The following is a 16,038-nucleotide window of genomic DNA, read 5'->3' on the forward strand; positions in this document are numbered from 1 at the left end:
TTGCGTATACTTAGATTTTCCGCCATTTTGAATTTTATCAAAAAGCTGAAAAAAGCATTTCAGGTCACAGAGATTGTCCAATTATCACGAAACTTGGCACATAGACTCTTAAGACCAAGCCGCACAAAAGTTATCGAGTGGAATTTTTAATTAGGCTTCCATTTTTCCATAAAAGCCAATCAAACTCGAGGTTGACGCCCCCAAACCGGAAGTGAGGTTATATCTTGGCAACCATTTGATGTTATGACGTCAAACTTATAACACAGACTCAAAACTGCAAAGGTAAGACGCCCAAGAAGTTTGGTGACGTTCGGCCTATAGGTGGCGCTATATGTAGCCAAAACGCATTTTTGCCCATATCTTTGGACCACTTGGTCCTAATGTCACAAATGAGGTACCAATGGAATCCCTGGATAAAGCCGAGGTTAATGCACATCATGACGTCATCAGCGCCATCTTGGAATGTCCGCCATTTTGAATGAAATCGAAAACCTTCAAAAAGCATTTCAGGCCTCTGAGAGTGTCCAATCTCCACGGGACTTGGCACATAGAATCTTCAGACCAAGCCGCACATAAGTTATTATGTGGATTTTTTTATTTAACTTCCGTGTAACCGCGGCAGCCAATCAAACTCCATGGCGACGCGCAAATGGGACATTTGGCCGTATCTCTGTGATGCATTGATGTATCGATGCCAAACTTGGTGCATGGACTCACGACGCCTTCCTGAGCGTTCCAAGCCTTCCCTATTGTGCCATTCTGCTAGGACCCCCACATTGCTGCTTGCAGCTATATTTAGGCCCGAGCAGCTAAGCGCTGCGAAGGCCTATTGTATCTGAAGGATTTCACTATTATTATTATTATTATTATTATTATTATTTTTCCGCGTTCTTTTTCTTTTCCGCCTGGAATCGCAAATGGGGACACCTGAACGTATTCGAAAACTCCCCAAACTTTGCCCAAAATTGTCCCCCGCGTGAAACTGCATGATTTTAATGGAGTCGAAAGTGGGCGTGGCCAAACTGCTCTATAGCGCCACCTAACGTGAGATAGGCTGAACCGTACGTCGTAGAGATCTGAAACTCGGTACGTATGTAGATCGCCTCAAATCAAGAACAAAAGTCTCTTGGAGGTATGCTCTAAAACGTACAAGGAGGCGGCCATCTTGGGTCAAAGGGCAAATTTTGGCCATTTTTCATATTTACACACCTCGCAGGAAAATTTTCACGCCCCAGGGATTTTGAGCTACGGACTTCATCTTTGGTCGGTATGTAGTTAAGGGATGGGGGCACAAAAGTTATCAGAAGACTTGAGTTTTTGAGCATGTTTAGGGGGCTTGGCCAAGCCACGAACTTGGCGTACTCGCCAGTGTAAACGAAACGCTATAACTTTGACGTAAAGAGTTAAATCTGCACCAAACTTGGTATGAGTCATCCATGTTGGATGCATGACAATCCTACGTGGTCATATGCCGACGTCATATAAGCTCCGCCCCCTCAGAACAGGAAGTCCCTTTTTTTACTTGGAAAGCTCCATCTCTGGCCCCCTTCACCTAATCAACACAATCTTGTGTCAGAATACAGATAACAAGTTGGTCTCACTTGCTTTAAAGCACCAACAGTTTTCAGTTGAAGGCGTGGCTATGGCGGCTTGGTGAAGTCAGACATCACGCCGTTACCATACGTTTGGCTCTAAATTCTACAGTTTTGAGCCGAGATGCACCAAACTCACTGGGATGGATCCTAATCCGCCCCCCAACAGGTGTGCAGTACAATATTTGATGGGCGTGGCCTAATGCCTCCACAGCGCCCCCTAGAAAATCTAAAAACATCAGCCCCAAGCCATGGTTTCACTGACAATCGTGAAACTCAGCACACCTGTGCATTTTGTCAGGACCAACTAAAAAGTGTATTGGAGCCTTGGTCCAAACCCAATAGGAAGTCCGAAATTTTGGACCAAAGTCGCCATTTTGTCTCTTAAACAGACGTTGTATTTGAGCTCCTCCTACGGCTTTTAATGTGGACACTTCATACTCACTGAGCAGAGTCCTGAGGCATTGAAGAGCAAATGTTATCAAAGGTTTTTGGCTACATCAAAGTATGTGGGCGTGGCTAAGCTTCAAAGTCTGGCCTTTCGCCATTAAACATCATGATGGAATAACTTCCACATGCAAGGTCATGGGTTGATGAAACTTTCTGTGTGTCTTAACAGACCAGCTGTAATCATATTCCCATCATCTTTGCTGACGTCACTAAGCCCCGCCCCTGTTGAACAGGAAATGAACTGTTTTACATTACTCCTAAATTCATGCAGGTTTAATGCTGTGTTTGATGAAATTCAACAACATGATGTTGAATCCTTTGACCACCGGCTGCAGCCTGTGTGCTTGGCACAATCCCTCGCCGTTTGCATACGTTCGGCTCCAAATCACACATGCATCATCCGATTTGCACCAAACTAGATATGAATGTACTTTGTTAACCTCTAAAGAGCCCAATAGGATTATATTGGAGTGCGACTCCAGTGCGCCCCCTAGATCATTTAAACAGCTATATCTCCCTGAGACATCCGATCTGCACCATATTTTTGGTGAATTATTATGGAGCAGTGCTGTACACATTGGTGTGCTACATTGTTATTAGTCACTAAAAGCCCCGCCCAATAAAAATGTTTTAACACATAATGCAGTGACTTTTTCTACTCTTCATAGCCACACATGATATGTTGAATAGCCTTTAACAAGTCCTCTTCAATCCTTCGCCACAAAACAGGAACTGACAGACACTCAAATTTTCTATGTTATTTATTAACAAGACAGTGCATATTAATAACAGTACATCTATAACATGCCAGAGTTAGCCAAAGACTAGTTTTAAACTTTAGTCCTGGTGAACAGTTTTAAAATGGCATCCCCCCAAAACCAAAAAAAAACAAAAAACATGGGATGTTAAACAATATAATCATCAACAAATAAGAACTCCTGTCTGGAAGGTCAGATATCACTCCAACGTTGAACACATTCCACTTGTGTCATACTGTTGTGGAGTGAAGGCCATTTGGGATACTCAAATACTCGGCCTCGTGCTCAGGTGCAGGAAAGGCGTAAGACCATTGATGACGTCGCTGGAGCGGCAGTGTTGGCCCTTTTGCAGTCAAAAGGTCGTAGCGTTGTTCAGCAGCAACACTTTCTGTGCATCATAACAGACCAGAATTAATCACATCGACACCAAATAAATCCTACAAGAATTTCTATTATGCTCATGTTTTTCATAACTTCTTTACATTGGCACAAAACATCTTTGAACGCACACTTTGCCAGTCCAGCGTTGAAAGGTTTTCTACTTGTCATCAAAATTTCTTCAAACTTGTCAGCACAAATCAGCAGGGCAACACAGGGATTTGAACCCCGTCCCACAAGTGGGAGTACCAATACCATTGCCTTTTGCTTTTTTTTAATGCTATATGACAAGGTAAAGCAAAACTTGCATTAAGAACAGCATGCTAATTTCTGTATATTAACTTTTATTAATAGCCGTTTATCACTATTTTCAAATATATTTCTGTGGAAGTTAAATAAATGCTGTCTTAATGCAAGAAACGAAACCTTTACACAATAAAGACTTTTGTTTACTGTTAAATAGCACAAATTTTATGTAAATTTCATAACATGGGTAATTAAAGTGCTTAGCATTTTACAGAATTGTCATTTTTTTAAACCTTCTAAAATATACAGAAAACGTAAACTTCATTTAAAATAAAAAGTAATAGCTATATAAACAACATGTACACAAATACTCTTCTCCACCCCCAATATACTCTCCATCTGCACTTAAAAAAAAAAAAAAACTAAAAAAATAATTATTTCATTAAAAACTACATCAGCTTAAAACCACACTCCGGTGTTGTTTGTTTATGTGCCGTGTGCAATGGAGTTGTTAAGCTCCATGAGGATGTTTGTGGATTTTTATGTACAGTGTGCAATGGTAGGCCGAGGCCACCTTGTTTATCAGTGCTAGCTGTTGTCTGTCCCTGTTCTGGTGTCGTGTTGTTTCCCTGGTTCTGTGTTACTTTGTTATGTTGCTTGGAGGGTTTTGAATAGTTAAAAAACCATTAAAAAAATAAATACTTTACCCCCCAAATATACTCTCCATCTGTACTTCAAAAACTAAAACAAATAATTATTTCATTAAATAACTAAATCAGCTTAAAACCACACAGAATTCCTTCATGATCACTAAAATATGTTGGTATTACCACTGCTTCCCCCTCATAAACATCCGATTTAACATAGATGTGATCTATTAAACTACCCCTTTCAGTAGTTGCTTCCTGGACTATTTGAACATATCCTCTGGTTTTAACACAATTTAAGATAGTTGATGACTTTAAAATATCATCATTAAAATCTCCCATTAATGCTATTGTTCCAGTTGCCAATTGCTCCAGCCAGTCAAGCATCTTTACCAAATTGATTTTAAATAATGACAGAGGATACTGTGGTGAGCGATAAATTACAACCATTTTAATGTTCAAATGCAAAAAGTTATAAATTAAACACTCTAAATTGACCTGTGGTGGCTTTAAAACTTCATATTCCACACCATCTGCAGTATACATGCCAACACCGCCATGTTGTTGGTCTTGCAACCTAATCAACGATGGCTGGGTACCATCATACGATAAACGTCGGGGACAGTTGTTGAAACTGTAACCATCAATCTTTACCGTATCAGCTTGAGGTTCAACAATCCATGTTTCTGTTACAGCAATACATTTAGGTTTCCATTGCTGAGTACAAACAGCTAAATCTTTAACATGTCGATTTAAACTTTGGACGTTCATTAAGAACACAGTGAAAGCAGATGTGTCAAATCTGCTGAACTGTGTAGGTCCACACATCAAAAGGGGTGTCATACTCTGGATAGCAACCGTAATATCATCCTTACAATAAATCCTTTTTTCATTAAAGTCTTGAATGGTCAAACCTGAAAGACTCCTAACTCTGCTTAGAGCAACATAAGCTTGACCAGGTGCAAAGATTTTGTTTAGACAAACAACAGCTTTGTCTACGGTTAAGCCTTGTACTTTGTGTACCGTACAGGCCCACGCCAATTTCAGTGGAAATTGGCGTCGCAATCCACCTTTAACAGTGGCTCTTTCCTCCTCAGGTACAATAGGTGTGGAACCAACCACATCCGAGGACCCATACACACACGTTTTCCTTCTGTGGATGCCTACACGATCGTCATCAAATCTAACATAAACCAATTTAGGAAACTTGTCCTTTTCTGGTATTATGATATCTGTCACAGTGCCACAAACACCGTTAACTAAACCATCCCCGACATCCACGTTTTTACACAACATAACGCGTGCACCCTTACCCAACAACAGAACCTCTGACAAACCGGTATGTAAAGCTTTGGCGTGACTCCCTTGCAAAAACCGCAATTTGCCTGTTTTTTTATCATTTACAAAATCCTGTGCCTCAATTTTCACATATTCTGGGCAACTCTCAAACAACTGTTTCATATTATGCTCATTTACTTGTTCATTTGTTGCAAATATATGTAAGGCTGAGCTGACCTCACCCGTTTCACAAACTTTTAATACGTTTATGTCATCAGGTAGCATAGGGGTCTCTTTTGAACGAGTCCTCATCCGGTTTAACAGCTGGGAAAACACTAAATCTTTTTGCCGTACTATTTCCGTTAGTTCTACAACTTTAAATAAATCAGACCACAAGTTGCTGCCAACCCCATCAGAATACAATGGTTTGCCTTTGACAGGAGGTAACTGGAAGAAATCTCCAACTGCCACCACACTAATGTTTCCAAATGAGCCTACGTTTCCCGTTTGTTTGATCTGCCGCAATCTACCATGCACATATGATAGCAAATTGTGATCTACCATTGATATTTCATCTATGATGAGAATATGTACATCACTATATTTCAGACGTAATGAATTGAGCTTCTCTTCTCCCAAAGGAGTGTACGGTAAGCGTACATCAATTCCAATAGAAAATGTTGTGTGAATTGTTGTTGCTTCCAAATTATACGCAGCAATACCTGTAGGAGCAGTCAATAAAACAGGTGTGTTGTCAGTGTATTGACACATTGGTGACAATAATCGTTTTGATTCATATTCAATCGCTCTAATCAAATGACTTTTACCTGTGCCTGCACCTCCTGTAATTAAAATGTGCAACGGTTCAGGATTTTTTCCATTTACCTTGTCTAAACACCATTGCCTGATTTGGTAAAAAACAGAGAACTGTCTTTCATTCAAAGATCTAATTAATGCTAAGCCTTCGATTCTAGTCAGCGTGCTCTTTTTCTCAAATACATTTCCCTTGGAAGATGAACTTAAATCTGGGATGTGTTCTTTTTCATCACTCAGCGTTGCTTTTATTTCTTTCATTCCTTCCACACCCTCCAACCGTTCCATCTCCACTTCAGGACACAACTCACACCATGCATTTTCAAGCAGTACATCGCCAACCACCTGATCTGCTGCCTCCAGGTTAAAAGATTCCACTTCGAATTCACTTCTATTTAAATCTACGACAGACTTCACTAAATGTTTGGTTCCATCAATAAATTTAACCACACCAAGTCTATAAAATTGTTCAAATCTTTCACAACCTGAAGGCTTCAGATCACCATCAACGCGATACGGCAGAAATAATTGCATTATGCTTTGATAGAATTTTTCTGGATCTTTGGTCTCTGAAAAACGCGCATAACGAACAACTGATGGTTGTGTTCGACTTCTTTTGGCCACAAAACCTAAACCATTATTCAACTTGACAGCAGATTTACATTTTTCGTTCTTGGACAGAACCCGATAGTCAGATGCAAACTTTGCAATGCACATATCGTTAAAAATATCATCTTTTGGACGATTTTTATAGCGATCAACCAAACCAGTCATCCACATTTCCTCTGAACTAAGATCATTTGTAGATGCCTTCTGTCTCAAAACAGAAATAGGTAAACTCATTTTTACAATGTTGTCACCAGTTGGAATAAAAACAACCTTCCTAGAACACTCCTTTAAATGCATACTGGTTAGTCGATACACCGCTTCCTGAGCACAGACATCCCGATTATGTAGATATACACTACCAAGCTTCTTTAATGCTTCTTTAGCACTAACATTGCCATCTCTGGATGCTTCTCTCTGGGCATTTCCTAGCATGAGGCCAATTTCTCTCTCACTTTTAGACATATAAGAAACTATGTAGACACAACAAGCATATGCATCCACACAATATTGAATATCGAGATTAGCATTCCATGCTTTTAACAGCGGCGGACTATACTGATTAATCCAAATTTCATTAATCTCTCTTTTCAAAACTACATGTGTATGTCGACTAACTCGTTTATAGACCTTTTCAAATATTTCTTGGTTTATACCCAGTCTTTGAAAAATTTCTTCTACAGTCCTATAGGGACAAGTTTCATCTGCAAGGAAACTCTTCACTTTACTTAGAATCTCCTTTGCCTGATTTTGAGCCATTGCCTCTTTACTGGCACAGGCACACTGTACATTGCTGCTTGTTTTATCCAAATTACATGTACAAGTCTTATCCTTATCTTTTTCACTACGACAAATAAATGTTCTGCTCGATGCAGGTCGGGGAAAGTTAAAACGACAAACTGTATTTTTCTTTTTACATGATTTTGAGTGACGTTTTGAATGCTGCTGAACAGATGTAACCACTTCAAACAATGGTTCGTCCTCAGATGGAAGTTTGCATGTAATATACTTATCTATAAATTCCACAACTTCCTCATCTGTGTTTTGATCTAGGATTGGAGCCCCAGAAATCCAGAAAAGGCAATGACAATGAGGGGAACCGCGTTGCTGAAACTCAACACGGTAATAATAGTCAACGACTTTACCAATGGGATTAGCAGGAGACATGAGAACTTCTCTTAAGAAAACATGCCATCTAAAATCAAACATCCTAGCAGCAGTCACAGGATTTCGACGTAACAGTTCACATTTATCTGCCCATTCCAATTGCTCAGCCGTCTCTGTTCGCCCATCCTGTTTCAAAGGGGTATATAAAAGATTAGTCCATCTCATATCTGCTGATGAAAACGACGCAAACCAAGTAGGCTTACCCAGCTGTTTAACACAGGCTAGGATGTCGCGTTTTGCAGACTGCCAAAAAGCTGGAGTCCCTCTAATGGGTTTTAGGAACCGATAGCCATCATCAAACTCCAACAACTTCTTCAAAGACTCCTCATTTTTCAGCAAGTCACCCAAATTCTGGGATTTACCACATTGCCCTTTACGCAATGCTACTGACACATTAGAAATAACCTGTTCCAATTCAGACATGTACTGTGCATAAAATATATATTCAACGTTGGATGAAAATCTACCATCAGCATGTAAAAGCCTGTTGTTAAAATACCGAAACAATGTTAAACGATGTGACCTCTTTGCATGGTAAGTATTCTGTCCAGATGGAAACAAAACAGGGAAGCACTTTGCTTCATTTTCTGGATCACTTAGTAATTTTACTGGATTATTACCTTCACCAGGAGCAACATTTAAAATATTATCCAAATACTGATCTAAAGCTTCCTGGCCTATGTCAACAGGCATGAGACATGTATCTTGAAACATGCAATGCTGCTGTCGATCGTGCAACAGCTCCTCAGTCTCCTCCAATTCTTTTTCAGAAATGTCAGGAATTACATCTTTCTCCACTACATCATCTTCATCTCTACAAAACTCATTGATCCAATTTTCATTAAAATCTATATCTTTATAAAATTTGTTGAACTGCTTTAAATACTTAAGTGCTTCCCGTACATGCAAAGTATCAACAAATTGATACTTATAATGACCTTTGTAAGTTAATTTACGCTTTAATTTTACAGGTAGCAAAGATCCTTCCATATTACAACGAGGCAATACATTACATGTTTCAACAATATTTGCTGGAACACAAGTCACTGGTCCATGTACACCATTTTGTCCCCCTTTGGGTAAAGCCAACATTTTCATGAATGGTATATGTAAAGCTATTAAATGCTGTTCTAAACTATTTAGACAAGCCAATTGTGGAGGGATAATATCCACATTTAAATTATTGGTCACACTTTCTGGTGGCATTACACCTTTGCTCATCTTGTAATGACAAGTATAACAAATCATCAGTTTACCTCTGGATGACTCTGTCAATTTACATTGCACATCACAACTATTGTCACATTTGTGCACATAATCTTCAGAAATGCATTTTGCTGCAATTATAGCACTAGATTGGCTTTTAGAATAGAAATCTTTCCTACACACTAAAACTTGATGTCTAAACAGCAGTCTATGACAGACACAGCAGACAAAATCTGGCCCATCTTTAACCTTATCTAAAAACTCTTTGATAACAAAGTCAATTTGTTTTAGCATTTCCTTACGTTGCTGTTGATTCAACTTCACACGCACTGAAACCTTTTTCTTATGTTCTATGTTACCATGATACCTTTTTCTACCAATCTCTTTTAATTTCTGTCTGTGCTGCAAATTAAGCTTAAATTTCTTCTTACTCATTGCCTTTACATGTTCTTTATGCACCAAATTAAATTGATATTTTTCTTTACTCATTGCCTTTACATGTTCTTTATGCACCAAATTAAATTGATATTTTTCTTTACTCATTGCCTTTACATGTTCTTTATGCACCAAATTAAATTGATATTTTTCTTTACTCATTGCCTTTACATGTTCTTTATGCACCAAATTAAATTGATATTTTTCTTTACTCATTGCCTTTACATGTTCTTTATGCACCAAATTAAATTGATATTTTTCTTTACTCATTGCCTTCACATTTTCTTTATGCACTACATTCAATTTATATTTTTCCATACTCATTGACTTCACATTTTCTTTATGCACTACATTCAATTTATATTTTTCTATACTCATTAACTTCACATTTTCTTTATGTACCAAATTAAATTTATATTTTTCTGTACTTGAAGTCTTAAGTTGCTCTTGATACAGTAAATTATATTTATATTTCTCTTTATACAAAGCCTTACGTTTCTCTCGATACACCAAATTATCTTTTTCTTTTCTTAGCGCCTTTTTCTTCTGTTGATATAATGTATCAAATTGATATTTCATCCTCAACAATGCCTTTAATTTTTCTCTATGGAACCTAGCTTCCCTGTACTTTCTTTTTAAATCTGCAATCTTTTTCTCTTTATAAGACATTTTTGAATAATACATTGCTTTATTTTTCAATTTAATCTTGTCTTTATACTCCAAATCATGTTGGTAATCCATCACTTTTTTAAATGTAATTTTTTTCTTTACATGTCGAGAACAAGTATTTGTACCAATTGTTTCTGTACTGCAATTTGTCTTTTTTGATTTTCTTCTACACTTGTATGGTGTGTCTGATACATCATGAACTTTACAAAAACCATAGCAAGACTCTTGATCACCCTGCAAAACGCAAGTAATAACCTCAAAATGACAACCGTCACATTTCAGATATATTCCTTCATTTGTACCAGTGGAGCTTGTACACCTATATTTTACCCATTCCTTGCCATTATGCACATACAAATTCACCCCTAATGCATTTGCAGTTGCCTGCATTTTGATTTCAGAAGCTTCATGTCCAACATACTTCATACAGGACTTCTTAACATAGTCAGACACAGAAGAAAATCCTTTACCAACCAACCGTTTACCCTCTTTGTTATTCTCCAAATAAGAAACAGCGGCCAGTCGTACTCTGCGATGACTCTTCTGGGAACCGCTTATTACTTGAGACACTGCTCTGAAAAAACTGTTACCATCATTTACAATCTCTTCAGTCTTACACACACTCCCCAAAGGCCCAGAAGCTGTGGATCCTTGTGTGTCCTGTTTCACAAATGTAATATCATACTTGTTGCACAAAGCTTTTGAAACATCTGTACACACAGGATTAAATGACAAATGTTTATTAGCATTATGAATAATGACACTATCATCATCCAGTACGTAACTGTTTGCAGTTTTTGTACTTTCTAAAACATTAGGTTCATTTGTTGTCTTATTTCGAACACTATACCCTTGAGAAATGGAGACCCTTTCCTTACAATAACCATAACAATGTTGTGTTTGCTTAACACAAACAACTGTCTCGTAATGGTTACCATGAATATTTTGTAGATACACACACTGATTTGAGAACTGACCAGCAGTACATTTATATTCAAGCCATTTATCAATATAATATGTAACTATGTTCACACCCAAACAGTCTGCTGCAACTTGAATTTCCACTTCAGTTGCCCAGGATCCAACATATTGCATCCTTGATCTTTTAATATACTCATTTATAGAGGAATTTTCATTTCTCAAAATGTTACAATACATTTGAGGATTCCTTTCTAACTGTTTCACTACGGCAAGTCTAATTTTCCTGTGCCATTTCTGAGTCCCACTTACAGCCTGACTAACAGCCCGGAAAAAACAGTTTCCGTCCCCGACGATGGGTTCCACCTTGCATGGTATCCCCAAGTCCCCAACCAAGTCAGATGATGACTCACCTTTCTCGCATTCTACGTTCAAGTGTTTGCAAACAGCTTCTGACACCACTTTTGAAAGAGGATTAAACTTTAACGCTCTAGTCCTCACATTGGTAACAAACACATCTGAAGTTACAAGATCTTCATGAGTTTCTTGTATCTTTTTACAAGATGTACTACTCTGAGGCTTCTTTAGCTTTTGCCCTCTAGATTTATCTGTACACAAGACTTCCTGAACACAGACAGGTTTCAACAAATTACTGCCAACTGGACTAAATGAAGTCTCATTTCTGTGCATGTCAATTTGCACACCACTAATTTCAAATTCCTTGGGACTGGTTCTCTTTTGCCTAGCATATCTCTCAATATAATTCAAAAGATCATCAAAGCCGTTTAAATACAAAACGTTGCTTTTCCCTGAAACACTTACCATTCCATTACAATCACGTGCATGGGAATCTACAACGGCATACTTTCCATTCTGACTGATAAGAGCGCAGGTACTTCCATTTATAGTCAGAACACAAGTTTCATATGTGGCGCACATCTTTTGCAATCCTTCACGGAGAGTAGTGTGCGCACCAGAATCTATAAACTCACTCTGGAAAACATCTACATGTCCAGCAACAAAATCTCCATACATCACATCTAAAGTACACCCGTCAATATCAACCTGCTTCGGCAAGTCTAAAACACAGAGCGTTTCCTTCCTACCACTAATCAGATTGTTGTCCCGCAAATAAGTGTACAAGGCGTCACCTCTGACAACAACATTATCTAATGTGTCAGAATGCCATGAAAAAACACTATCCATCTTGTGCTTTGCTAAAGCAACAAGAGTCACAGCTGCACACTGCAGTCCTCCGTACTTAAACCGATCATCGCCCTGATGGAATGATCCTCTAACTGATTGCTGACTACTTGAACTGGCACCATGACGTTCGTCTGTGACCTGCGTGTCAGTAATGACTGTGGTACATGCTTCTAAACCAAAGCTACTCTGTTGTACAGAAATCGCAGACATGCCATACTCCGTGACACTTAATGATTTCCGAAGATTCATAATGTGAATCATTAAATCATTGAAGCAAGTGTTAAATACCACTACAGATGTACCCGTTTCTGATGCCAACCCCTGTAAATTTCTTGTTCCACAGTCCACAATGACAAAGTAAGATTCATGATGGATAACCAAGCTACATGAACCCTCAAGATTAAGAATGCACATTCCATTTCTCAACAAATACATCTGTAACTTCTCACTAAATTCCTCCTCCAGACTCAAATTAAATTGACCATATGTAGTACCCCCAATTAGTACTTTCCATTTTTTACCAAAAATAATCTGTCGCTCCACCAACTTGCAAAACTCTGGCTTTGTGCCTCTCTGAGGTCTTTCTGTATCAATATATTCTGCCAACTTCTGACCTTCCGCATCAACTGCATCAACGTCCGATGATTTCCAAGTGCAAATTGGAGAAGTTTGGTGTTTTATAGCAGCTACAACACTACTGGACATTAAAGTATTGCTAACAGACTGATTACTATGACTAACTGTTCCTGGAATAAGAGAAGGGGGGAACCGCTCTGAACAACTGCAAGAATTGGAGTTAACACACTGACCTCTGGGGGGCGTTTGGCTGCACTCGAAATCCACCGACACCTCAAGCATCTACAATGACATTAGAAAACATAATTTCTTTCATTTGTATTCATTTCTTTAAATTTACTACCAAAAATGTTGTTATACAAACCTCCCGGTCAGAAACGAGCTCGAACGGACGGACAGACACCAACCCAGGACAGTCGAACGCCTCCCGAGGATGGGGAGAAGGCACCACATCGCAGACATCCACCTGTTTGGATGTTGCCTCAACCTATAAAACAAAATCATTACATTAATTCATCTGAATTTAAACCAAGATTCCAAATAATTTAGACCAAGTGTTTTCAGTAATACACTTTATGGTTTCATATTACTTACATATTTAACATAATAAAAAGCTAAATATGGACCACACTTACATTCTTCTTCACGGACACAAGCCCCACACCAACAGCGGCAGGAGTTACGCTCGGTGTGGCTGAAACCTGAAAGACAAAGACAAATAAATTAATTATGAACAATTATCCTCATTGAAGATCTGAAAAGTTAACTCGCTTAAGGTTTTACAAACCTGCTGTCTCACACGCCTGGTCCTTAAGACAGCTGGTTTCTTGACACGTTCCACAGGCTTCATCTATAACACAAACAACATGTCAGATCTGTGTCTTTTCTAAAAGACAATACTGAGACTATATTTTGAAATACACTTTGCTGCAACCTACCTCGTTGCCTGTGTGAACAGCTGCCACTGCCAATGGAGAAACTTTTTCCATGGCAACCAACAACTCAGGTGAAAAACGAACAGGATTCAGGGGGATGTAACACTCCTTCAAAACTGGAGTAGCAATCTGTTACACAAAAATTGAAATAATGAATATACTAATCACATTAAAAATGCTTTACAACAAGTGGTTGTGAAACACTCACCTTATCAGGAACCACCCTTTCCTTGGGTGAATCAGAGTCAGATTCCCCCGAATGGCTCCTCTATAAAAAGAACACACAAAAGCCATTTCAGAACATTACACACCAACTTAAATCCCATCCTTGCATAAAAGTACATTGGGAACAACAAGCTTCCTTACCTTCCTGCCGTATCTCACGGTTGTCCACTCTGGAGGGGGTGGACGTGGAACTCGTTCCACTCCCTTCACAACCAGACGTGGCACATACCTCGGCTTGTACGGGGCAGCTGCCTGACTCGTGGCCAGTGGCTTGGGTGCAGACAGCTCCAGGAACTGATGCGCAAACACCCAAATGCGATCACTGAGGATGCGCATCCCCTTGTTGTCGTCAAGGTGAATCTAAACCAAAATAAAAGGTATATAAATCAGCAAAACAACAGACAAGTAAAATAAGTATTGAATATAAATTCTCACCACTTTCTAACTTCAGAATAAGATTGTACTTACTCCATCATAACTCCACAGATCGACGCGACTTAGGGGGAAGTCCTCGGCAATGGAATAAAACGGCATCTCTGAAAAGAAAAATATGTATAATTATACAAACATCCTTTTCACCAAAGACAACTGCCATCAAAATACTGGAAATGAACTCAGAATTATTTTACTCCATACTTAGATTTGCCGAAACACGATGATACTCCTGCTGGAATAGCTCCTGTTTCTCCATGGATTCCGTCAAGCGTGGAATCATACCGATACAGAACACCTAGAGGAAGAATTGCATTATCAAATTACTTTATTTACAAATACATCAACTACTGATGCTTGGTGTTTCAAGTTTTTTTATTTCTCTTTTGTTACGTTTATTCTTCTTATTCCTTTTTTAATGTGAAGCACATTGAATTGCACTTGTGTCTGAAATGCGCTATATAAATAAACTTGACTTGAAAATAAAATAACACACCTTAGTGCAGTGCTCACGAACTGCCTCAAGGTACAACTTAAAGGCCCGTCCTGCCTCTTGGTGGTTGATGCTGGACGTGAGGTTGTTGGATGGAGCAAAAACGCAAATAGCGTCAGGACGACGAGGAAGTACGACCTTCTCAACCTCCTTGCGCAGCTGATCTGCGTCAGCCCCTGGAGTCGACATAAAGGCAAAAGATACGAAACCTCCTTGCATTTTAACAATGCCATCTGCCAAGGACCGCAAATGGGACGCCCCGATAACAAGAACCAGCTATGGGAGAAAAAAAAAAAAAAGACAAATTATAGCAAACTGACAATAAGCAATCCATTTCTACATTGTATATTTGAATAGCATGAAAATTTTCATACTTTCTTATCAAGGCTCCCATCCGGAATGACCAGCTTGTGACGACGCCCAGTATGCTCGCTGATTGGCCATTCGTTCGCTTTGTGTCGCCGCCCAGTTCCGCGGCCTATAAAGGAAAAGATATATATTAATCACTGAAAACAATATATATTAGCACACAGAATATACAAATACTCTCCATTCTTTAATAATATATAAATGATACTCACGGCCAACAAAGTCACTGGATGGCGTTGGTACGCCAATGCGCTGAACAGGCAAAGCCTCAGCACGGCGACGAGCAGCTTGAGATCTACGACTAGTTCGTGGCATCTGCAAATTGACATTAGAGAAATATGACAAAAACATAAGGGATTACAGCACATTTTCAATAAGACAATATACAAAAAGACAACTACTAAAATCTGTTAAAAATACATATATTTACAAGAGCAAATACTACCATTTATCCTAATTATGAAAGTAAGCAGTAATGTTAAGTTGACTGCAAATGATTTGAAAGTTTTCTGCACAGTGAAAGCCACTAAATACATAAAACCATTGAAAAGGAACATTCAATCCTCATGGATAAACATGAAAAAAAAAATTTAACTAGGACTGCACTCTCCAACTTATGATATCATGATACTTTTAACA

The 16,038-nt window shown here is 38.7% G+C and overlaps 1 protein-coding gene across 1 annotated transcript; it reads right to left on the reverse strand.

Annotated features, from left to right (window-relative positions):
• Positions 1 to 10,474: 10,474 nt before the first annotated feature.
• Positions 10,475 to 15,714, reverse strand: LOC142402523 (uncharacterized). The gene is made up of 13 exons (XM_075488051.1): positions 15,612 to 15,714; positions 15,405 to 15,508; positions 15,034 to 15,306; positions 14,742 to 14,835; positions 14,574 to 14,641; positions 14,247 to 14,465; positions 14,083 to 14,148; positions 13,884 to 14,009; positions 13,733 to 13,795; positions 13,581 to 13,646; positions 13,310 to 13,432; positions 13,179 to 13,227; positions 10,475 to 10,479 (listed from the first exon to the last, which is right to left on the reverse strand). Exons 1-13 carry the CDS (start codon positions 15,712 to 15,714, stop codon positions 10,475 to 10,477), a joined length of 1,359 nt encoding a protein of 452 aa, XP_075344166.1.
• Positions 15,715 to 16,038: the final 324 nt, after the last annotated feature.

The sequence above is a fragment of the Odontesthes bonariensis genome, chromosome 17 (assembly GCF_027942865.1).
Source record: "Odontesthes bonariensis isolate fOdoBon6 chromosome 17, fOdoBon6.hap1, whole genome shotgun sequence".
Classification (NCBI taxonomy): Eukaryota; Metazoa; Chordata; class Actinopteri; order Atheriniformes; family Atherinopsidae; genus Odontesthes; species Odontesthes bonariensis.